Raw genomic sequence first — 26,228 nt, 5'->3', positions numbered from 1 at the left:
CCAAAGGGCGGGAGCACATTACACCAGTTTTAAAATCGCTGCATTGGCTACCCGTGTGTTTCAGGATCGATTTTAAGGGACTTTTATTAGTTTATAAATGTGTTAATGATCTTGGGCCATCTTATTTATCTGATTTGCTTTTATCGTACCAGCCCTCGCGGATCCTGAGGTCCTCTTTTAATTATTCCAAGGGTGAGGACCAAAACGCATGGCAAGGCAGCATTCAGCCATTTTGGTCCTCAACTTTGGAATAGCCTGCCAGAGGACGTCAAGTCCGCAGAGACTATTGATGTTTTTAAGAGGAAGCTCAAGACACACCTTTTTAGTTTGGTTTTTACCTAATTTTAAGTAATTTATCTTTTATTTTGACTCAGGATTCTTCTTCTCTTAGTTTACTGATTTTAGTTCTTCAATTATATTACTGTTGTTAGCTTTTAGCTCCAGTGTTTCCTCATGGGGGGCCCTCCGCGTTGGGGGGGGTGGCTGCCCTTCCCGCAGGGGCCGTCATCGCAGGGGCTCCTTGGGTCCGGGTGGTCGGGGGCCTCTACACTTTGTGTAGGGTCCACCCGGCTGATCCGGGCCCGGGGTCTCTGTGATGGCGGCACTCCCTGTGGCCCGTGCACTGTCATTCCCCTCAGCGTGAACGAGCCCCCCTTGGGTACCCTTTCCCATATGGTTCCTCTCTGCCTTGTCATGTCTTTTTTAACAAAGTTTATACGGTTGTGTGCTTTGTGTGTATATGTGGGGTGTGTGTATGTGTGTAGGTGCAAGTGCTGATGTACTGGCGGATATATATCTTTGGGTTTGTTGGGAGGAAGGGCGGGTCATCCTTTTTATGTTGTGTTTTGGACATTTTTACTGGACAGCACTTTGAGTTGCATTCTTTTTGTATGAAAAGTGCTATTTAAATAAATTTGATTTGATTTCATTTATTTGCACTGACAAAATAATAAAGTAAACTCAAGACCATTTCTTCAGTGTAGTGGTTATACTGTAATGCAAATTTTCCACTCTGCAAATAGCAACTGCTCTTATGTAGTTCTTGTCGAAATGATGTCTGCCAAAAATGCAGGACTACAGGACTACATTCTCTGTTGGCATTTCCCCCTTAAGATTTTAGAAAGTGACTTTTTTTCTTTTCAATTTTGGGACAAGTGGTTTGGATAATGGATGGATGGAAGTCTGTTTGTGGCATGGGCCCTAGGATTTTTAACTTGCCCCCCTGAAACTCCAGGTGATGGGCCACTGTGCTCCTAGTTAAAAAAAAAAAGTTACGCTGAAGGACAGAATGGTGTTGACCCCTTTGGTTTTCTTCTTACCAAGCTAAGTTCTGTTAATTTCACGTCGAGTGTTACTCATAGCAGTCACCTGCGCTATACGGCAATTTAGAGCAAGTACTTTGCAGTGCTGCAATTACATCGGGATTACAACTTTGTGCACATTTAGCCTTCTACATAGCTCAAATAAAGACTGTGAAGTCAATGCACACGCACCGTAATTACTACCGAGTGCACCTGTGAACGGCACATACGTTAGCGTTAATCGTTTGTTGGCCCGCTAAGAAATGTTTTAACCAACACAGGGGACCAGCGGTGAGGTGAGGTGTTCCGGGCATGTCCCACCGGTAGGAGACCCCGAGGACGACCCAGAACACGCTGGTGAGACTATGTCTCCCGGCTTGCTGGGAACGCCTTGGGATCCTTCTGGAAGAGCTGGAAGATGTTGCTGGGGAGAGGGAAGTCTGGGCTTCCCTGCTGAAGCTGCTGCCTCCGCGACCCGACTTTGGATAAGCGGGAGATAATGGATGGATGGATGGAGGGGACCAGCGTACATGTGTTGACCATTGTTGTACTATAACCGCAGTATTTCACAGCGGTAGATGCAATTCTATTCCTGCATGGCACCCAAAAAACGGAAAGAGACACTACGTACGTACCCAGAAGCATCAAACAGAAGGTCGCCAAATGGTGGTTAGGGTGCTCCTGCTGCGCGCTCCCGCTGGGCGAACAAGATTAACCAATGAGGTTGAGCTTCAGCCGCCCAAATCCATCGCACTTGATTGGTCGAGATGGCGCATCTCACCTAGCCCCGCCCCCCAGCACCCACGGGCCTCGTGTACAAGTACAAATCGTGAATCTTACAAGTACAAATCTGTTTTGCACCACATGGTAGTGGTAAATATGGTGCAAAAGTCACGTGTGCGTCCAGCAGCAGAAAAAAACACTCGTGACCCCAAGTGGTGACTTCTTCAACTACAAATTGCCATCCATACAGGTACAAATCAGTATTTCCCCACAAGTACTAATTAAATTTTGCTTCAAGTACAATTTTTTTTCCACAACTACAAGTCGTTTTTCTTACCAAGGAGAATTTTGTTTTTCACACATTCAAGTTGTCGTTTCTACAGGTACAAATTTGCCTTTTTTTACAAGTTTATTTTTTTTTTCAGGTATAATTTCTTTTTTTCTTTTTTTTTTACAGATACAAAATTATTTCACACGCATTCAAATAGCTTTCCCTACAAATATATTTTTTTTTTACCATTTTCTTGTTACAAATACAAATTTCCTTGGTACAAGTACAAGTTACTTTTGCACCAAATTTACCTCCATCGTAAGCGTCTGTCACTGTTGGTGAATGTCGTTTTGGTGTATCAGGGCCTTTAAAGGCTATCATAAGCGCCAATCGTTCACACCTCCGGGGAGGTGTGTAAAACGATGTATGTATGGGTCGTTGCCTACAGGGGGAGAGCCTCACATGGACTTAAACACTCACACATCTTCAGGTCCCCACTTGGCAAAAATAAATAAAAATGAAAAAACTTCACGGGAGCGTGTTACATATGATTTTAGCATGATTTAAAGCATGACCAAGAGGGGACCTAAAAAAAGTCCCCTGCGGGCTATGTGAACACCCGTTAAACAATATTAACTGAACACAAACCAAGGATTCCATATTATAAACTAATTATAAAGAATGGAGAACGATGACACAGACACTCACCTTTTCAAAATCAAGGATAGACTGCCACTACCTTACATCTACAACCGAAAAATAAACTAGAACATTACTGAATAAATCTCCGTCACACTTGTATTTGAATATCAAGTGTGATCTGTTGACCTGATTGAATATCAGGTCAACAGATTCCAAAACAGTAAAATACAATATACTTCAACAACATACTTTCTCTGCCGTCCGCAACGATTTACTTAATACACTAGGATGTCATGCCCAAAAACTCACATTTGTTCCCTATGCCACATAAGTCAGTACATCAAAGAGCTTTCTCCTAGTACAACCAAGCTCCTGCCATTACCCTTTATTACCAGTTAGTGTCAAATATCGAAGCTACTCACTTATTGTACAATTATGATTCGCATAAAAGATTTTGAATCTTTCAATTGGTTTGTGTTTTGTAAAGTTATTTGTAATAAGCTGTATATGATATTTGGACAATTTATCTGAATTTGTAATGGAACAGTATATGAATGTTTATGGTCACTTACCATGATATATTTTCAAATATGATTAAATCACTGATCCTAGAAGTATTTAAATGTATTTGAACGATAAACGTTTCTACTCTTTGTATTTGAATATTTATACCATTAAAACAAAACAGATTTCAAATTCATATTGAACTACAAGGTTTAGGAGAATATATGGCACATGTTATTGACATTTCAAGACTTTAGTAATTTTGTACTAAATATCAGCAATAGGCACTTTACTCTATTTGCAGTTCTGTCCTCCGTCTGTGACCTGGACACCTTATTCATAAAAATAATCGTCCGCCGACCCGTCCGTCCTCATCCTTTTAAAGCACTTCCGTCCTTACATTCCGTGAGTCCACCACCCTCAGCCAAAAACAAAAGCATCAGTGCATGACACCATGGGAGAGATGCTAATGAGGTTTGCAGAGGTTTGCAGAGGTTTGCAGAGATGCAGAGGTTTCATAATTCATAAACATTATATAAAGATTATTAGCTGGCTCCTATTCACATCCTTTTACCGGCTGGGAGTATCGTGAGTGGATTGAATTGTTTTCAACTGTTTAAGTGTCACCCACGATAACATTTAGCCAGAGTACATCATAAGACTATTTAAGATTGCATTGTTGCGTTTTATTGCAAAGCTTTTGCATTAAAATACAATCGATTTTCAGTTTATATTGTGTTATTTCCCAATAAAATGTTATTTTAGGAGGAGAAGGAAAGACTCCCACTTCCGGTTGGTAGCTTTAAGTGTATGGCATGAGTATGAATGACGGTTTGGAGAGATTTTTACGATCTAGCGATGTCCCGGACAAGGACATACTTCGTATGCAAATGGTTAGGTATGCACTAAATTTGAACACTTAGTTAACAAAACGAAATTTTCGACAGTGAAATGGGCGTTCTATGGCATAATCCATGGTTGTACATGTGTTGAACCACTAGAGGGCAGGCTATGCCTGTGAATATGCCTCTGAGGGCAGACTAGGCCTGTGAGCATGGTATCGCAGAAGAGAACAATTGTGTTTCTTTTTAAAAGAACCCAACACAACACCTCAGTTGGTACTTGAGCCGGTTAGGGACGATTACAGGGACGGATGAAAAACCACTTCCATCCTTTTTAAAAAAAAAAAAAAAAATCTCTGCCTCTGTCCCCAAAATGGGTGTCCGGACGGACGGACCCTTCCGTCCCTGGGATAGAATGCCCATCTCTGCTCAATATAGATTAATAGATACAAATGCAACCTTGTCTGGTGTTGATGTAGGACAAGTCTGAGGGCCAGTCCACGATTCCGGATGAAAGAGGATGGCGAGCTAACCCAAAACCTTCAAAGAGAAAGGAACATACACACACACACACAACTACACTTTCCCTGCCGGACTGTTGATCAAGGTAGGATGAACATTTCTATATATCTTTCAGGATTATTCATGGTTGTGGTAGACAATCACACAGGACAAGTGAACTTTCAAGATTTACAAAGGGCCCCACCGATTAAGTTTGAAATACTGAACTATTGTTTTTTGGGGCACACATTTTTTTTCCAATGTATTCATTTTCATACCAATTGTTTATTTCCTTGTTGTAACAATACACGTGTTGCTACGCAACTGCTAATCTGTGTTACTGTGTTCTATTATTATTGTTGCTCAAACGTATGGCTCTCTTAGAATCTGGGTTCTTGTGATGCTTGTCCAAATTGGCCGAGCTTTAATTAAGTCTAAGTGAGTTACAACTGCTCTCTGTTTTTTGTACTTTGAATCTTTCCATATAGAGACTTTTACTTTCATCTCCTGTTTGCTTCTGGGTTCAAATCCTGCTCCTCACGTCACATACTTTATCAGTAAATCAAACAAGAAAACCAACCATGTGCCCAAGATTGAGATTCCACACAATTCCCCCCTCCCCCAGCGCTACATTTGGTATATTATGGACTGTGCTTTTTTACCACCATTTAATATCTTCTGGATCAGCTCTATCACAAACCTTCTGATCCACTGAATGCAATTTCTCAATGACCACATGGTATACTGTAACAGTAGGTTGAATATTCATTTTACTGAAATGGTAATGGATGAATTTACATTATCAATTCACTTAAACATTAAAAAGACTATATTAACCCTTTGCCATTCCGCCTGGCAGTTTTACCTGAACGAAAGGTGCACCAAAGTAAATTTGATGCTGTACTTGAACCATTTGGAGTATCTGCATAGTTTTGGTCTCTTTTTGAAGATAACACTTTGAATTTTTCTCCTCAACTGTCAGAATCGTTTTAAGTGCTACTGCCACTGAATTATGGAAGTTTGAATACATAAAAGAAGGCAGACCCACGGCCTTCTATGTATTCAAACCTCCATAATTCAGTGCTAGTAGCACTTAAAAAGATTCTGACAGTTGACTCATATTCCACAAACGCAATATTAATGGGTGCCCCTGAGCTAGCTAAAAAGGGGAGGATTTCTCATATTCCATAAATGGAATATTAGACAGAATGCTGTGTTTAGACTAGTGGTTCTGCATAGAACATATTCTGGAAAAAATGTTTGGGTTTACTTCCCCTTTTGGGAATGTTTTGGTTTATGACCAAACAAAATGTATTGTTTACAGTATAATCAAAACTTTAATTCATACTGAATCATAAATTTTACTTCAATTTTAATCAATTTCATTACTTTATCCTAACAAAATTACAGCACTTTAGTTTATTCCAATTAATTGGCTGTATATTTATTTTTCATTTGGCACAATAAAACTTATATTAAATTGAAAATGATGCATTTAACCTATCATTAATATGATGATTAGTTTATTCCAAAGTAATAAATGTATTTGGAATAACTTATTATTTTATTTTTTTTAAATAAATGTTTTTGATTTATATTGAATTGAAAATTATGCTTTCAACCAAATCATGAATATGATTTGGGAAAAACTAATAAAAAGTAGTTGCAACAAATTACATCAATTGTTTTAGTTTATTCCAACGATACGTTGTGTTGGACAGTGATAATATCAATGCTGAACTGAGCAGCGGTCAGCAAATCAAAGACTCATTTAAAAACAAGAAAAATTAGCAACTGTAGCTGAAGTGTAGCAAAGTGGAGTTTCATTGATCACACAATGATGTTTGTAACGAGAAAAGAAAACAGCAACACGGAACTTGATTTTATATTTTATATATAAATTAAGGGTATATACAATGCTGCAAAAAAAATTACAAAACATTTTATAATCTTATATGACATTTACATGTGAATTTTTCACAACATTTTCAATAACTTACAAATGCTTTATTTGAATAAAAAATATATCTCTTTACAAAACGTCTGTGTATGTACATATTCATTTATAATATTTCAGAGGAGTATGGTAATGTTTGAAGGTTATTTCTGATCTGAACTTGTCCTCTGCTTTCATTTGATGCATCTTTTCAATCCTCTTCCATAAGAAATATGCACTTTGTAAACTATATTACATATTGAGAACACAAGACATCTCACCAAAGGATTCCATCAAATTTGAAAACAGTGTAAATGTACAAAATGTAACAGCAATGACAGAGGTACAAAGTACTATAGTGAATCACCTCTGAGCCAACATGCAGTTGAAACATGAAACTATGAGCACACAAGCTCACATGCACTTTTGCTAAGCATTTTATTACACAGCACACAGTATGTCGACTAATGCAGTAAATATTATGCCTCCTTTGAAAACATATGCCCATACAATATTAAAGGCACTACTATTATGTAGAAAGGATCAAACAGATGGGAAATTGAATACTGATGGTGGTTCATGTTTGTGCGATTCTTCTTTGTTCATGTCTATTGTACATTTGTTGGCAGCAGCTAATCCCTCACTGTCAGTGAGCATCAATGAACAAGAACAAGGCCTTGTACTCCTCAAGCATTTTAAAATATGCATGTTGATCAAGAACACGAAGTGACAAAAATAATTGCCCATTTAAATAGCTAGGTAAAGGTGTTGAGTGGGGTAGGGAATGTGAAAAAAATCAACACAGCCAATTAAGTTACAGCAATCGTATGTGTGCTGTATTTGATACTGGATTAGCTTGAATGAAAGAAAAAACAACAACAATAAATATATTTAAAAAAATGTAAAGGGTGTCACTGGACACTCCCAGCCATGGCCACTTGGAACAGCAGGGTAGGGTGAGTGTGACTTTATAAGAATTGGCTGCATACAATGGGCGGATCTCAAGTCTCTTAATTGCAACGATCCTAGCTCCTTGCTCCTTGATTACCAGGCAGTTGTTCTGATGCCGCCATATTAAGGACCATCTCAGTTGTCTTAAACGTTTAAAGGTTTACTTTAAAAGTGTATTCTGATAGTTACTCGTTAAAAAATGTAGTTAGTAAACAAGTACGAGTACCATTCTATTTTAAAAAAAAACCCAAAACGATTACTTTGAATACCTTTTGGATTACTCCAATCCCAAATATGCTTTTGAGGACACAAAAAAAACAAAAAAATAAATATATATTTGTTTGGACTTTTTGGTCCTATGAGCAACTGTGGAGGTAAGAGGATTCAACCTGACACCAGCAATATACTAACATAGAGTAAGCACAACAAGGCTCAGGTGTAGAGTGGTTGTTTCCCAACATGGAGGTTGTGGCTTCGATCCTCAACAACATTGAGTTGCCTTGTGTATGAAATGTGCTGTCTAAATAAAACTGTCTTACCTTACATCAAACCTTGAGTAGCTTTTTTTTAATGGTAATTTACTATTAAACTTCTTGTAAAATGTACTTAGAATTTTTGGGAGAAAAAACTTTCCTAAGCTTTTTCATGTAAATCACTCACAATTTTTAAATTGTAGTTGTAGTCTCCATGAAGTGACATCAAAGAGGAATTTGTCCCTCCTCCCGACTTGCTTCTCTTTCATTCTCATCACTCAGACACTAACAAGTGGACCGAGAACCTAGTAAGTTGCAAATAGAGAAATAAAACAAGACCATAGAGTGTGCACTATAAGGCACAGCTACCCTCAAAACAACAAACACTGCTCAGTTTATAGTACTTATAACTTCTACTCCACAATGAAGATGTGGAAGTTGCATGTTAAGAGGAAAATAAGAAATAAAGAGTTAGAGCTAATCTGAATTGAAGCTAAAATGACAGGTTGACATTTGACATCTTTACCTTTTGATGATGGATTAAATAGCAAAACCTGGTCAACACTGCTGCACGCATGCTTATAATTGATACTAAATAGACCCTGTAAAAATGATGCAAAAATTTTATACTTTGAGATTGGTGATGTGTGCCTAATAGGGAGCGGTTTCATTCACATAGACTGGGGTTACATACAATGATCCAAATACAACTCATGAAAATAAATGACTTTGGAGCATTTCAATATACCTGTAAAGACTTTGGCCAAATATGACCAATGCATTCAAAAGACTAGACTTATGTGTACTAGTTGTCATTTGAACCCTCACATTTAAAGACATTTCTGTGGATAAACAAATTAATAGAACACAAACCAGTAGTAAACATAAAGGAAATTGTCTGAGGATAATGCACAGTAAAAGTAAAAGCTTTCCCATTGGAACGAGAAAAATGGCACTGCACTTCAGTAGTTAAATCGAGGCCATACAGTTTGTCAGTAGGAGGCACCAACCAATTAAATAGGCGAAATTGGCCATATAACTTTAAAAAGATGAGAGCACCAACTGTATTCGGAGATAGGAAACATCTTCTCATTTTCCTGCCACTTGGAAAAGAATACACCGCAGTGCTAAGGTTTCAGACAAAACAGAAGGTGAGGGACTTTTTGTGGACAGACACATCCACGAAAAAATGTCTTGATGTGGAAATGAAAATCAAATTTAAAATCTCATTTGGTATTGTGACATAATTACCCTAAACAGCATAAAACTATTAGACCAGAGGTTCTTATCTCAACACTCACAGAGTGTAGCAAACACCTCTTCTTCTTCATCAACTTATAAGAAGGCAATGAGGCACTTCTTCCTCATTTCCATTTCTTACCTTTTGTGAGTACACAGCAAATGGCAAGGGACCTCAGTGTTGGTTAAAGTGTGCTTTGTATTTCTGAGCAGCTCTCTGACTTTTTTTGGCACCAACCAGAAAAAGTCTAAATATGTCAATATATATTCATGTTAAGCAAACAAAGTCTCTCGCAGATGCTGCAGGCATCAAACCATGGTGCAGATGGTGTTGAGACTCGGGTCAAAGCGGACGACTTTCCCCTCTGCAGCTTTTGTGTTGGTGTTGTACATGGGATTCTCAAATGTGGCCTGTCCGTTGTTGTTCTCATGCACAGAACATCCTGTGTACTGCGCTTTGTCCATTTTCCTGCGGATTAAGGAAGAGCTTACAAATTAGTTGAAAGATAGCATCCCAGTTGTTCTCTCTCCTTCAAAACCAATACACATGTATCCATCAGATTGCTATGGACAGCTGCAGAAGATAAGGGTTGAGGCCCAATGGTGATTATTGTTAAAAAGAGCAGTGCAACTTCCACTGCTAACTAACTTATATATATATATATATATATATATATATATATATATATATATATATATATATATATATATATATATATATATATATATATATTACATTACAAAGCATAGCATATGTTTCTCTCTTTAAGTGGATTGGATGATTACAAGTTGACCATTATTGAATTGTTGCTTTGAATCTTGCAAACAAGATAATGTATCCATTGAAGGAATGGATGGGTTGTGGAAATGAATGGGACACGTACCTCTGTTTGTAGAGATAAAAACAGAGTCCAGCCAAGATGAGGGCAAAGAAAGGCACGAGGATTGCGACAGCAACAGAACTGCTGTTGGTGGATGGATTGGTTTCATGGTCACTGGGCGTAAAATTCTCTTTCACACTCAAACCTGGACAAAAAAAAAGCAATAAAAACATTTGAATAGGTACCAATACAGTATGTTACAAAGCAGTATATGGTCCCCACTGAAAAGAAAATAAATATGATAGCTGACATTTCCCCTCCCTGAGCTGTCATCTTATTCTGGTGGAGGCATTTGTATGTCCCAGTGATCCTAGGAGCTAAGTTGTCTTGGACTTCATGCCAGTGGCTGGGTCACATAGGGCAAAAATGTCCTTCATGAGGTACCAGACAAAGCACGACTCAAACGAACTCCTATGATAGTTATTTTTAATAGACCTCTGGAGCCAGGCCTGGAGGTGGCGCTTGATGGTCAGCTCCCGCTCCCAAGGGCTTGTCCAGACAAAGCCTGAAAAGGTAATGTGTGTCCCCCTTCCCGTTGGCTCAGCACCTGTGGCTGGGCTAAGGTGCCAAATGAGTTGGCACTTGGCAGTCCGATTTCTGTCTACAGAATTTGGCGGATCATGTGGAATGCAGCTTCGGTGGTCACTGAGGCAAAAACTTGGGTGTGGTAGTAGTTCAACAGGGCCATGGAGAATGACTTCCGGATAGCTTGGAAGAAATTCTGCTCCGCTATCCGGCATCTCAGGAGGGGGAAGTATTACACCAGCAACAACATGTATAGCAGTGATGGCGCACTGCTGACCTCCATTCGGGATGCTGTGAGTCCTCAATTCCACCAAAATGCCTTCCTATGAGAAAGCATAGTATGGGGACTCTGAGGTGGGCTCTCTTATATCTGGGGATAATATTGCTGATGTGGTTAAAAGCTCCTCTGTGGTAGGGCCTTTGGGGTGGTTCCGGCCGGTGTTTCGAAAGACTGGATGTTTTTAGGCTGTCGGGGGGGAGTATTATGTTTTTCGTCCTGGCTGTGGAACAGTGGACCAACCCTACACTCTGAGCAGGGACCTGAAGGGTATATGGGAAGTTGTTGAGTGAGTCTATGTGTGCTTTGTGGACTTGGAAAAGGTATTTGATGGTGTTTCCCAAGGGGCGACTTGTGGGTGATGCTCTGGGAGGATGGGGTAATATGGTCTGTTCAGTTCCTGTACAACCAGTGTCAATGAGTTTTGTCTGCACTGCTGGCAGTAATTTATATTCATTTCCTGTGACGGCTGGACTCCTGGATTCGGGAGGCGAGCAGCAGCCAACAGGAGATGTTTGAGAAAGGATTGGCCGACTCCAAAATAAAGTGCATTACAGTAATCTAGCCGAGATGTAACAAAGGCACGGATTACTGTTTCTAAGTGCTGATGAGAAAGGAGGGGCTTTACCTTAGCCAGCTGTCTAAGATGAAAGAAGCTGGACCTTACAACAGCGCTGATTTGCTGGTCCAATTTTAAAACCCAAGTTTGAGACTGTTGGCTTTAGATATGAAGCCAGGGGGCCCGGATCAGAGGAGCCACTGGGACCGAACACCATCATTTCTGTTTTCTTTTCATTGAAATTTAGTAACATCCAGGATTTGATGTCCTTGAGACAGTATAAAAATGGCCAGTATAAAAATGAATGCTGCACTCAAATCCAACAAAAGAAGACATACATAGTCTCCAGTGTTATTTGCCAGGACGATATCATTAAAAACACATAACATGGCTGACTCTGTGCTATGCATCATCTTGAAGCCTGACTGGAAAACCTCCATGACATTATGTTCATCCAAGAAATGTTTTAACTGAGTGCACCACGTTTTCCAGAATTTTAGAAATAAAAGACCGCTTGGAAATGGGTATCAAATTTGACAGCACACCTTGATCAAGGACAGGTTTCTTAAGCAGGGCTTGCACTACAGCATGTTTAAAATGTTGGGGGACTACACCAGAAGACAGGCTGCTGTTGGTAATCGCCAAAACCAATTCACCAATACTCGGGAGAATCTCCTTAAAGAGGTGAGGAAGAACGGCGTCATAAGGGGAGCCAGATGGCTTAATATGGCAAACCACATCCTCCAAAAATGCCAAGGAAACTGCCAGAGCTGGGCACTTGACCCTTTTTTGCCTGTCCGGCCGCGACCCTCCACCCTTGAGCTGGGTACCCTTCCGGCCGCGACCCACCGGCCATATTCGTAAACATTGTAGGATTTGAAACCTACAGAAGCTTCTCAAGGGATGCACTCCTCCTGCCAGGCTGGTAGGGGGCTCCTTGTAGCCCACGACCCCACTCCTAACTCACACACCCTGGCCACTGCCCACTCATTTTCATACCTTAACTATAACTCGCACACTTTCCTTCACACTTTCTGCCTGGACTCAACATCTCAGACACAGAGGTGGGCCATTGAACTGTGGGGAAGCTAGGGAAGGATCAGCGGGGTCAGTGGGGGAATGCTTGTATAGTTTTATATTCTATAAGATCAAAAATTTTAAACTTTTAGAGCATAGAAACAGTGTTCAACCATTAGCATTGCATCGTGAAAGAAAGCAAGCCTTTTTCAACGCTTTATATTGGTCAAAAATGTGGACTGACCAATTGTAAAGATTTTTGAAAAAAATATGAAATTCACCAAAATGTGATTTATGAGGTTTTGGCCCGACGCCAGTGATATACAAGTTGTTTAAATATGTATATTGCTCCATCTTTTGATCGAATCAATGACTGAGTATCAATAGTTTCAAACCTTCTGATCGCTGATCGACCCCATAAACCCTGATTGCTCAAAGTTAAGTTTGTATTAGTCTCGCTATTTTTTTCGTTTTCTATTTAATCCATGCATTTTGCAATCACTTTTTGTTTGGCACGCTGTTCGTGCACTATTTGCATTTTGTAACTTTCCTGGAGTCTGCATTTTTGGGGACGTTTACCGTCCATAAAAGTATGCATGCATTCGGGCTGGCGGGCGTACAAACAAAAACACTTAATTAGGAATACAATATACAGTAAATATTTTCAATATTTTTACCATAGAAAATATTATATGTGTAAATTAGACTCATCAGACTCATTTGTCACCCATTTGAGGTGGTCATTTCGGCACTACTGACAGAAGTTCCGTTTTGCTAGCGAATGACGGTAAACTTAAAAAAACTGAAGCACAGACGGAAATGGGTTTTCGTCCATCACAAGAATGCAAATACCGTTTCCCTGATGACTGACGGAAACACACGCCATGTGTTTAGCATGTTTGTTGCTTTGAGCGGACTGCATTGACGCTGGTCTTATCTCATTCCTCTAATTGCTATGTCCTCGCTTCTCTGTTTACATGCTAGTACCTCCCACAAAAACTTCCATCGAGAGGGGGGGAGGTAGAAATGTTTTGGGGTAATGAGACAGCTCCTCAATGCTGTCATTTGATGGCGATGTCGACTAAAGGTGATTGGTCATTGACGCGTGTCAAATGCACCGTCTGGGTGTCAGAATTATTACGATCACCGCAAATGTCCACTTTATGCTTTCAATTTTAAGTGAGATTAAATGAAATTCAAATATCAACACTGTTACGCTTCACAACTTTGCAGATGCGCTGTCTATGTGTGTTCTCACCAAAGTCATTGTAGTTCTAGTTTAAAAATCCATCCCAGCAAAAGCAAAATAATCTCACAAGGAGAAAGAAATCTGAACATTTATTTTGATGACCGTCAGGGGGAAATCTGATTCCATCTCTGTATTTTCACCATTTTTGTCTCAAATGTGTCATCAAAGTGTAAATCTGCAAAATGGAATGAAGCTATTTCAAGACATGCAAATTGGAATTGTCATACATATTTGAGAAGACATACCAAGTCTCTGTAGTCCAAACTGTCCATAGTCTTTACCCTGTATAAAGCCTTGGTAGACAAAGTTGCTGCCCTCGGGCTCAGCTGAAACCTGGAAAAGGGGAAACAAAGAGAAGGCTTGATTTCAACTGCATTTGAAAATTTAGATTTTTCATGGTGACTCAGACAATTTTGTATCTGCAGCAGAGAACACATCAAACACTGAAGGCCCTATTTTTGTGCCGAGCGCAAGTCTAGCGCAAAGCACAGTCTAACTCTGCTCATTGGTGGGGTTTTCTTCTGGTATTTTGCTAGACTTAGTGCTGGTAGAATTAAGCGTAATTGGGCTTTTGTGGTTTTATGCAGCATTGTGTGATGGAAGATGGAATCCTCGGGGCATCCCACATTTTGCATGAAATTCAGGGCAGTCGTAGCGAACACCCGAGTACACCATGCCTGACTGAACCACCCAACTTGGGGTTCGAAACTGGGCTGCCGGTTTGGGAGTGCTGGTGAGCTAAAAGTCCTGGCCACCCAAAATGGAAGGTACAATGCTGGCATCTGTTAGACACAACCCAAAATATTTATAGTCGGGATGTAGGCAGACCTTTCTCTATTCCAGTAGACTGCCTCTTCAACATGCGACGGGGGGAATTGGGGTTGGAGGTGCTGTCAATGTCCCCTTCACAGGTGGGTGCCAGTTGGCCCCAACCTCTGCACTCCGAAGCAATAGTGATTGGGGTGCTATTAAATATTAGTTTTATGGTGATGATGATTATCATCTGTTCAACTGATATCTACAATTTCAGAGGGATTGTCTTACTCTGTTGTCCTATTTATGAATTAAATAGTTACTTAGTTAGTTAGTTTCATTTATTGTCCACAAAGTGGAAATTTGTCTTTTGTCTCCAATACAGAAAGAAAACAGATCAACAACAACAACACAAACATTTACACGCAAAACATCTTAAAGACAAAATGTAGGACAACAGTGACATGTCCATGACAGCAATTAAAAGGTAAACAACCATCATTTTTATTCTTTACTCTATTCTTTGTTTTTTACATTATGCACAACTCTCATTTATTGTGCAATAATCTAATTGTAACCTGTATTTGTTACATGTTTTGATACATTTTTATGCTTTATAAAACATTTATTTCAGAATATTGGGGGGCTTGGAACGGATTAGGGCATTTACATGGAAAATGCGTCTCTACTTACAAAACTTTCGACTTAAGAAATTTCTTCCAGAACCAATTAATTTCTTAAGTAGAGGTACCACTGTATGTCCATTTTTTGTGTTGACTAACTGTTTTAGTTCCAGTTGCCGTGGTGTGCAACCACGCCACAGCTTCGGCAGCAGGAGGGTCTGTGCGCTGTGCATACACCTATTCTATCAATCCTACTTTGTTTATGCCTCTTTCACGCGGCTAACTAGGAATCAAAATTTAGCACCGACGTCTAAAGTCTGAACGAGAGAGTGGGACAGACTATCACGTTCAATCCGTGTATTAATCTCGATCGCGTAGCCAGACTTAAAAAAAATAAATCTGAATGCCTCTCTAGTATTGTTCATGCCATAGATAAAAACAAACAATTTTGATTATTTTACTTGTCCTTATACTCATCTGATTGTGCTACGGATCAAATTTTCCTTGAAAATATTACTTTGCTGGTTGTAAAAGCTCATAAGGCCGCTTTAGAACTACCTATATCAGAAGTGGAAATTGCCCAGGCACTCAAAACAATGAAGGTTTCTGGGCCAGATGATTACTCAGTCAAGTTCTATAAAGCATTTTCTTCCACATAGCTGCCCATATTGAAATGTGTTTACTCAAATGCATTTAAACAAAGGAAACTTTCCCAGTCCATGACACAAGCTACTATTTCCTGTGATTCATACAAAAAACAAAGATACCAGACATTGAAAGTCCTACTGTCTTATTTTGCTTAATAGCAACTATAAAATACTAACGAAAATTATTTCAATGCGGTTTGAGGCGGTTGTGCCAAAAATTGTACATTCAGGCTTCATAAAGAGGAAACAATCACTTAATAATCGTTGGCACCTTTTTAATATAATTTATTGTGATCAAAGCTTGAGTTAGCCTGAAACAGTAATCTCATTAGATGTGCATAAAGCCTTTGGATTATATTGCATGTCTTTAAAACTTTGAATACATTTGTCTTCGGCCCAGTCTTTATTTCACGGATTGAGACACTATATACGTCACCCATTAGTAAGGGTCAATATCGTAAACTCACAATATTTCACATACCTGTCAATTTATACGTTTCCCCCGTATTTTATATGTTTTTTAATCATTTCAAATTGTGTACGCCGTAAAACAATTTTTGTACGGGGAAAAAAAATTAAAAACTGCTTTTTTGTTAGACCGATCTCGTCTTGCCCATTTCGGCTCTAATCCGGAGCGTCCGTCAGCGATTCCGACTGCAAACTTCGGCCGGCTTTCACGAGCAAATATCACGCCCCCCCGCACCCTCCTCCCCTCGTTGAGCGATAAACACTGCGTAAGATTCTATATAGAAATGTCCGTTCCGTTTCCCCCACCTCTCCCGCTGAGTGATAAATACAGTGTAAGATTAGATATAGATACTGTGTAAGATTATATACAGAAATGTACGGTCAAATTACAATTTTTGTAAGATTCAGCACAGCCCAGGGTTGACAGGTATGATTTCAAAATTCAAAGCGGCACGAATCAGGGCTGTCCACTATCACCTCATGTTTTTGACTGATCTATTGAACCGCTGGCCGTGACTTTATTCCAATCTGGACGTACATGACCTAACTAAAGACGGTCTTGTCCATCACATTTCATTGTATGCGGATGATTCATTGTTCTTTATTTGTAATCCACTTTTTACTAAGATATAAGATTTAGCTTAATAAGAGCGTACTATTTCCTAAAATGACTTGGCTCAAAACATTGAGGGAGGGAGTTGGGGGAGCGGTGGTGTTCAGCTACAGAGACAGGATGACTTGCAATTGAATTGCGTTGCAATTGAAGAAAAGATGAATGCGGCCAAGTACAGAGATATGCTGGAGGAAAACCTCTTCCAGAGTGCAAAAAAATGGTGGTTTATTCTGTTTCGTACACTTTAAATTAAAGCACATAAACCTGCTAAAATCAAGCCCTAGTATATGTATGTCTTTCCGTAAATGTGATGGACCGCTCCGTCTATCTGCCTAAGACGGACGCCCATTTTGGGGTCGCTAGTGGAAGTTGGTAGAAGTTGCTAGACGGAAAAGCTAATGAAATCCCGTTTAAAATGATAGGTGGACTGACCTATATCCGATTTATTATTTGGTCCGGCTGCCAGCAGCGACACAGCCTGTGATGTCTTGACTGCAGCAGTGAGCAGGCTACAAACACAGCACCCAAATGCCCTGGTACTCATCTCTGGTGACTTCAATCATGCCTCCCCTTCCTCCTCTCTGCCTTCATTCACACAGTATGTCACCTGCCACACCAGGGACAATAAAACACTGGATCTTTTCTATGCCAACACCAAGGAGGCATACACATCACTGCCCCTCCCCCCGCTGGGCAAAGCTGATCACAACCTGGTGGCTCTCCAGTCTGTGTACAAACCTCTGGTCCGCAGGCAGCCAGCTGTGACCCGCACGGTTCAGAGATGGTCTGGAGAGGCCGAGGAGGCCTTAAAGGACTGGTTCAGCACAACTGTGTGGGAAGTATTCAGCGATGCTCACGGGGAAGACATTAGTAGTCTAACGGACACTGTTACAGACTATATACATTTCTGCATGGAGAACACCATACCCACCAGGACAGTAAGGTGTTTCTCCAACAACAAACCCTGGATCACACCAGACATAAAAGCTCTCCTGAAGGAGAAGAGGAGGGCTTTTGCGTCAGGCAACATAGAGGAGCGGAGGACTGTGCAGCGCCAGCTGAGGAGGAGGATCAGAGAGGGGAAAAGGTCCTACAGGAAGAGGATGGAGAAGCAGCTGCTGCAGAATAATGCCAGGGGAGTCTGGAGGGGCCTGAAGACCATCTCAGGCCACGTACAACCCAAGACCCGGACTGGGGGGACCTGCAGTGGGCAAATGAGCTGAACCTCTTTTTCAATAGGTTCGATCAGATGCCTGCCCCCACTCAGTCTCTCCTGCTGCAGCCTCCACTTACTCCTCCTGCTGGGTGTGTCACCCCCTCCCCCCTTTTCTCCACAGTCTCCAGCTCCCAGCTACACCAGACAGCCACCACTCCCTCCTGCCCAGCCTTGGCCTTCACAACATCTCAGGTGAAGAACCAGCTGAAGAAGATGAAGGTGAGGAATGCAGCGGGTCCTGATGGCATCAGTCCCCAGCTTCTCAAATCCTGCGCAGACCAGCTGTGTGGAATTGTCCAGCACATGTTCAACCTGAGCCTGAAGCTGGGCAGAGTCCCCCAGCTATGGAAAACATCCTGCCTGATCCCGGTGCCAAAGACCCCCCACCCGAAGGAGCTCAACAGCTTCAGACCAGTGGCGCTGACGTCTCACCTGATGAAGACCCTGGAGAGACTGGTCCTTGTCCACCTGCGCCCCCTGGTGAGCTCCTCAATGGACCCACTCCAGTTCGCATATCAGCCTGGCATCAGTGTGGATGATGCCATCATCTACCTCCTCCACACTTCACTCTCCCACCTGGAGAAGGCGGGGAGCACTGTGAGGATCATGTTCTTTGATTTCTCCAGTGCTTTCAACACCATCCAGCCCACCCTACTGGGAGACAAGCTGGAGCGGGCGGGGTTGGCCCACCACCTCACCACATGGATCCAGGACTACCTCACAAACCGGCCACAGTATGTGAGGACACAGGACTGTATGTCTGACGTGCTCCTCTGCAGCACGGGGGCCCCACAGGGAACTGTCTTGGCTCCCTTCCTGTTCACCCTCTACACCTCGGACTTCAACACCCCTACCTGTCACCTGCAGAAGTTCTCTGACGACTCTGCGATTGTCGGCCTCATCACAGGCGGAGATGATCGGGAGTACAGAGAACTTATTCAGGGTTTTGTGGACTGGTGCCAGCAGAACCGCCTCCTCATCAATGGGGGGAAATCAAAAGTAATGGTGGTGGATTTTGGTAGGCGCCAGCACTCTTCACCTGCACCAGTGAATATCCGGGGAACAGATGTTGAGAGAGTCTCAACTTACAAGTACCTGGGTGTTCATCTGAACAATAAACTGGACTGGTGCGACAACCCAGACGCCCTCTATAGGAAGAGTCAGAGCAGACTCTTCCTACTCAGGAGACTGAGGTCTTTTGGGGTTCAGGGGACACTCCTCAGGAACTTTTATGACTCGGTGGTTGCATCGGTCATCTTCCAGGGAGTGGTCACCTGGGCAGGCGGCGTCTCGGCCCGGGACAAGAAGCGGCTGGACAAACTGGTCAGGAGGGCCGGCTCTGTCCTGGGCTGCTCCCTGGACTCTGTGGACTCGGTGGGGGACAGGAGGATGTTGGCCAAGCTGTCATCAATGCTGGGCAACCCGGACCACCCCCTCCAGGGCACCCTAACAGCACTCCACAGCACCTTCAGTGACAGACTGTTACACCCTCGCTGTGCAAAGGAGAGATTCCGCCGTTCCTTCTTGCCTGCTGCTGTCAGACTCTTTAACAAGAACATTGTGTAGTCTCTACAAACTGGCGGACATTAGTGCAATTGTGCAGTCCTGCACCTGAGCTCATATCGTGCAATACCCAATATTCCCCACTACTGTAATACCGTGCAATACTCAACATTCCCCACTACTGTTAGTCTAGTTTTATTTTTATCCAATGCTGTTCCTTACATTTCACTACAGCACTGCAGCACTGTCACTTACTTAGAGTATTTTTTCCTCTGTACTATGTACAGGCCGAAATGAGTGTTCCTCATATTTTTTATGTAGATGTAGGTTGGTGTGTATATACATGTGTATATACACATGTTACTGCGTATATTTACATAGGTTTGATCCTAAATGTTTGCCGTCAATGTTATACATTAATGGCCACATTATGCCGCCGCCCCTGTGTGACCTATATCTTTGCTGCTGTAACAATGAAAATTTCCCCACTGTGGGATCAATAAAGGCATTCTTATCTTATCTTATCTTATCAAAAAGGCGGATAGACGCACGGACTGTGAAATTTTAGTAAAATGCCCTGCTCTGTTGGGCACAGATTGTTGCAATTTAAAATATTCAATCAGATGCACCTCTCCAGGGTGACATTAGCCAATATATATCCTACTGTATACCCCACCTGCAAACGTTGTCATCAAGCCCCGGCCTCTTTGGCAGACATATGTTCTGGTTATGTCCAAGCCTTAGACTATTGGGGTCTGAAATTTTTAACACATTCTCTTACATTTGTAAAAATTAAATAATTCCAAATTATTACATTACAATCTTTGGAGTGACACGAGTTAGAGATGGAGTCTCAATGAGTCAGTTGCAATTGTTTATATTTTCATCATTATAAGCTCACTGCTTGATTCTCCAGAAGTGGAAATCTACATCACCTCCAAAACATATGTATGTTCTTTGCTGAATATGTTTAAAACAATAAAACACATTTTGTAAAAAAAAAAAAAAAAAAAAAAGTAATATAATAACAACAACAACAACAAAATAGTACAACCCGCGTTGTCTCAAAAATGGTTTGATCCACCATACCCCTCCCACCCCTCCTGGACTGCCTTCTGAGCGACGAGCGTGATCTGTACAGATCACAACATTCCAGTCATATGTATGGTTTGGTGGTGAAAGTATGCCTACCTTGCTTGAACCATGACGTGTGTGCAAATGTCTGAACTCCTACCAATCAATACAACAAATAGTACACAGGGCTGCGGTGTCCTTAAGCAAGACAGAGATACCGCAAAGTGCTCAACGGACGCTTCAGTAGCCCCCTGCGCCAGTGTGTGCCACTATATATTTGCTGTGTCCACTACTGTGATGGGTCAAATGCAGAAGTCAAATTTCATGTACATGTGTACACATGACAAAAGATGAATAAAGATTATTCTTCTTTATGTTAGGTAGAAGTTAGCTGACATTTTTCTCTAACTAGGGAACAGGTGGCAGAGAGTACCACTGTTCTATTTGAACTTGAGAAGCACGTTTTTGCCGTGCTCATCTGTTAATGTACTGATGAGCTAATTGAATGGATGCCCATTATCATTGCAATTTCTAGCGTATGTGTGTACAGACAGATAGCCTCATCATGGATATAAGATTAAGTGCCAGGTTCAGTTAAGAGGATTAAAGGTCTCTAGAATGGTGTTGTAAGTTGGATCAATATATCATCTTAAATGTCTTATTAGATATGAAGCACATTTTTGGATATCTAATTATCTATTTCAACTATTACATTGTAAAGAAGGCCCGGCTGGTGTTTGAGGGACGTAAACTAAAAATGCATAAGCAAATGGAAGAATTGCATATAGAAAAATGCCCCCATGCCGCCTCAATGCTCCTAAAGCTGAGCGATGTGTTTAATTTACTCTATACCCGCCGTGGCATACAGTAGCTGTTTTATCATGCTTACGGTAATCTATGTGTGTGGGTGTGCCGTGGCATACTGGTCTTAAAATGTTATATGTTTTGGGTGACTGTTTTTTTTTTGTTTTTGCTGACTATGCCCCCCTATTGGATGTGCTTTGGTGCCGACACTGTCATCACCCCTAAACGTATGATGCTAGAATCAAACCCTGGATCATTGTCTGGTGATTGACTGAGTTTATTCAGAAAATTGTCAGTGGGGCAAAACTGACAAAAAGCCGGTGTAAAAGTATGGAAATGATTCGCTCCTTTGTGGTCATTGTTTCTACACATGCTCTTCTGGTACTGTAAGAAGAATATAGGATTTGAAAAAAAATGCCTGTTTTTGGCAACTGTGTTATATGTAGCCACATATTCAAGAATAATACACTGTCAGAAAAAACAAAACCAGGATGAAGACTATACTATTGTTGTAACCACACATTTTCTTTTTAAACATTTTTTTTTTCAAGAATATGGTCTATGCAAGCCCACTAGGTGAAACAGGGCGTTCTGATAAATATTGCGTTTGTGGAATAAGTATTAATCCACTCATTTTTAGCCATCTCCGGGGACGGCCATTTTGTCTTCTGTCGACTGAGAATGACATCACAACTGCTCACAACGATCAATCACGGCTCAGATTGAGAAAACAGGTCAGCCGTGATTGGTCGTTGTGAGCAGTTGTGATGTCATTTTCAGTCGACAGAAGACAAAATGGTGGCCCCAGAGATGGCTAAAAACGAGTGCATTTTGCTGCTTAACTTATATTCCACAAATGCAAAATGAATCAGAATGCTGTGTTTCAACAAGTGGGCCTGCTGGTAACATATTCTTGAAAAAAATATTTTGGGTTGACTTCCGCTTTAAAGCACACAAAATTTGACCGATGCATTTTCATAGAGGGCACATACTATTAAGGACACAGTGGGTTAGGGGGCATCTTTCCAATAAACATGCTTAGGACCTTGCTCAACGGTACCAAAGGGCTGTGGTGTACAGTCAATATCTATGTTGCTATCCCTATTCTGGGGACATTGTAGTGTTCCAAACTAATTTCAGAATTAGACTGGTAAGCTTCTCCCGATTTGTGTGTGATCTTACAAATCCTTCCATTGACCAGGTCTCCACCATAATCCGACTCAAGGAGATGTGGGCCAGCGCTCTCCTGTGGTACAGCAGAAGTGTCAACCTTGCCTCCTGATGCTTGTACACCCCTTGGGAAGAAAATACCAGAGGCGAGAAGGGTGATGAAACCATCATATTTATCAAGTTACACATTTAAAAGGTTAGCTTCTTGTAATCATCATACAAATTCAGTGGCCAAAGGCCAGGAAAGATGAGTTGCGAGGTCAACATGACCCTTGACATATAAAATCAAATCACTTCATCCACAAGTCCAAATAAAAAATTCTCTTGAGGCGTTCCTCTGGGCCACATGTCAACAGAATAGCCAATGTGAAAGCCTTAATACTGCTGGCCAAAGAAACATTTGCATGCCTTTGTGAACAAGGCAGGAAAAGGCAAGGAAAATTGAGAAAACAGTTGAGAAGAGGAGGAGATGGGTAAACAGTTGAGTGAGCAGCGTGTCAGTCATTCCATGCAAACTAATACATCCGTCTTTAAAGCCAATACGTAATTTCCACTCTCATGCATGAGATCATTTTGTGATTGACTGATTGACACCGGGCCCCCTGAAAAAAATGGATGTGACACACAGATGTGATGAAGGGGAGGACGGCGGAAACAGATGATTTATAGATGGCTCACCAGAGAGTAGAAACTCCATGCTTCTGTCGTTTAAAGTTACATTCACTTTTCCTGTTGTAGTATTAAAGCTTGTGACTGTCATCGTCATTGGCTGCTTCTGTCCCTTGTAATCATAGGAGCCTTTCCACATGAAATCGGGAGCAAACACGTCCTCAGGAACTTGTGGAAAAGAGATGCATTATTTTTTACAGAAATAACGAAATAAAATAAAAACAATCGAAATTCAAATTATGAACCTATGAGAATATTAGTATTTATAGTCAACTATGTTCACTATATTGTTATGACAACAACAAAAATATTGATTCAAGCCAAGTTGAAAGATGATGATTAGATACGCAGTTGAAGCAGCAGATCAAACTGTTCATAAGAGTCTATTCATCTCCTTACTTGTTTGCTGTGACTATCTTAATCCATCATAAATCCACTGGGGAAGAGATTATAACCAGAGGTGCACATAGCAATTTTGGTGTGGTTCTCTTATGAGCACCAGAGGTTGTTGTTTGGTGCTCATTCTTTTCCCGATCCACCATTGATGAACTGACTTACACCACAGTTCGACAAAGCAGGGTCTGTGGGCCACAGTCATACCTGTCAAATTGTACACTTTTGTCATAATTTGTACTGGTGGTTTTCAAAGATTGTACGCCGTACATCGCTGATTTCCGTTCACGTGACTGCAGCCATCCGAAAATATGTAATGTGTAAGATTACAAACAGATATTTAAGGGCAAATTACGCCAGTACACCTGGGGTTGACAGGTATGCACAGTCCATCATCCACAGCTTCTGAGAGGCCCTCACCGCCTTTATGAAATCAAAATAAAATGTAAAGCATGTGTTGCTTTTATTTTTATGTGCATGCACGCCAGCAACAAACAAACAAACAAACAAACAAAAGCAGTGACTTGTCTTCAGTGTTGCCAACTTAGAAATATTGTTGCTGTATTTAGTGACATTCTAGCAATATTTTTTTCAACAAATAGTTCTAACAAGTGATGGGTCTGGCAACATCGATGCATCCGCGCATGTGTTGAGCTACTTGCACAAAACCCTGTGCCAGTGTTATCGCTTTGGGAAAAAGTCACATGACCGATATGCCTGATGGAGCGCTCATCACTAGGTTGACCTCTTACTGAGGCTGAGTCTATCAACAGGCACTGCCAAAAACATAGAAAATTTGAAGCACAATTCTTCCCTTCAAGCCATTGCGATTGGGAGTCTGAAAGAAAAAGAAAGGGTTCTGCTGCAGGTGGGACCATTTTGATCTCATACAAACAAAATGTATTTGTTTTTATTTCCTTGGTGTATCCTGGACCTCTCAGTTTGTACTTGCGCTATCATAATTAAAATCCACTGCAAAGTAACTCTTAGTTTAAATGACACATTTTATTTTGTGAAGGTTAAATGTAGCATTTGTACAAGTGAACTGTCCTACGTAATAAAAGAACCTATTCAATGCTGAGGCACAGCACCCTGCATGGAAATTAAGTCACAAATACTGAATAAACCTAGAATAAACAGGTCAACAGACATTTCACAATTTCTTCATGGTAGCTTTATTAATAACGAATACATTTTTATTAGACTATTGCATTTTTTAACCTCAAGCTTCCGGGAAGCATGCGTTGACCAGGCAATTCAGAATTTTATTATGAACCACCATATCGATAACCAGAAATGTGTGCAGAGAAATTGTTTGGATAAATAGTATGTACATATACCTGTGTACATACATATATACTGTGTATATATATCTTCGCTGATGACTTACAGAAAATGTTTGATCTCCCACAAAGGGGTATATACATAAAGTATTTTGTTATTGACCAATTATTTAGTTTCCACCATATTTTGCAAATAAATTCTTTAACACTAGGACTACCAGGATTTTGAAACTATTAGAATGACGAGCGCCATCCTTTTGATGGATTGCGCTCTGACAATGACAACTAAAATGATTATTACTCGGTGCTGGAGTGTCTAATAAAGGTATTTTCGTCGGGGCAATTCTGTTGTGTGTATCTTTTAAAAACCCATTGTCGCTCCCCTGGTATTTTTACCTGAACGCCTAAAACCCAAAGTAAAATTGAAGCTGTACTTGAACCATTTTGATTATCAGCATATGTCTCTTTTTGAAGATAACACTTTGAATTTTTCTCCTCAACTGTCAATCTTTTTAAGTGCTACTGGCACTGAATTGTGGAAGTTTGAAAACATAAAAGAAGGCGGATTTTATGTCCGCCATTTTTTTTCCTTTTCCAAGAGTCTGCCTGGAAAATTTGGAATTAGGTGGTGGACCAAAATAACACAAGAGGATTACAACTCAAAGGCTCCTCCAATTCCATTTCAAATTTGACAATAATACGACAGAAAATGAGCATTTTACACAAGTTTTACTAAGGGGATGTCCAGGCGAACCAAAAGTGTGCCATTTGGGTGACCCCATTGCAACCATGTAGCAGAAAAGGTTGCTTTTGTGCAATGCTTCAACAATCATGAGTTCTAATGAAAAGTAAGACTTGGCGCTATCATATCCTACATCCAGATAAAAAATTTTTTAAAAAAGGCAGAAAAATCAAAGAGGGCGATGCGATATGACGTTTGCTCTGACGCACAGCTCTGATGTCGCTGCCGGCGGTTTTGAAAGTGTGTGTTACGCAAGTTACGCACGGTGTTTGTTTTTAGTTGAAAACAATTTCCATGTTTTTTTTGGAAGAATTTCATTGGCCGTTGAATGCGTCAATCACCAGCTTAGCAAGTTTGGTTGTGACTGCAAACATAGCTG

General features: G+C 40.9%; 1 protein-coding gene and 1 long non-coding RNA gene across 8 annotated transcripts in view; one reads left to right on the top strand and one right to left on the bottom strand.

Annotated features, from left to right (window-relative positions):
- Positions 1–8,788: 8,788 nt before the first annotated feature.
- Positions 8,789–26,228, bottom strand: part of LOC147144176 (CUB and sushi domain-containing protein 3-like) — a 708,031-nt gene continuing 690,591 nt past the window's right edge. For 3 of the 6 annotated variants that reach the window (XM_086037001.1, XM_086037005.1, XM_086037002.1), the window contains exons 67-71: positions 23,441–23,599; positions 22,775–22,887; positions 14,137–14,224; positions 10,268–10,409; positions 8,789–9,852 (exon numbers count right to left, since the gene is read on the bottom strand). In XM_086037001.1, coding sequence (XP_085893127.1) covers positions 9,693–9,852; positions 10,268–10,409; positions 14,137–14,224; positions 22,775–22,887; positions 23,441–23,599 — 662 coding nt within the window. In that variant the 3' untranslated portion in view covers positions 8,789–9,692. Of the gene's footprint in view, positions 9,853–10,267; positions 10,410–14,136; positions 14,225–22,774; positions 22,888–23,440; positions 23,600–23,830; positions 24,032–26,228 lie in introns of those variants that run through there. The other 3 variants (XR_015087709.1, XR_015087711.1, XM_086037006.1) reach the window with 2 other exon arrangements.
- Positions 12,501–26,228, top strand: part of LOC147144183 (uncharacterized) — a 31,847-nt gene continuing 18,119 nt past the window's right edge. For both annotated transcript variants that reach the window (XR_015087720.1, XR_015087719.1), the window contains exons 1-2: positions 12,501–12,689; positions 22,794–22,917. This is a non-coding gene — a long non-coding RNA (uncharacterized LOC147144183). The remainder of the gene's footprint in view (positions 12,690–22,793; positions 22,918–26,228) is intronic.

Source organism: Filicampus tigris, chromosome 8, assembly GCF_054856515.1.
Source record: "Filicampus tigris isolate MCC_2025a chromosome 8, RoL_Ftig_1.0, whole genome shotgun sequence".
Classification (NCBI taxonomy): Eukaryota; Metazoa; Chordata; class Actinopteri; order Syngnathiformes; family Syngnathidae; genus Filicampus; species Filicampus tigris.
This window is presented reverse-complemented; position numbering and strand designations above follow the sequence as displayed.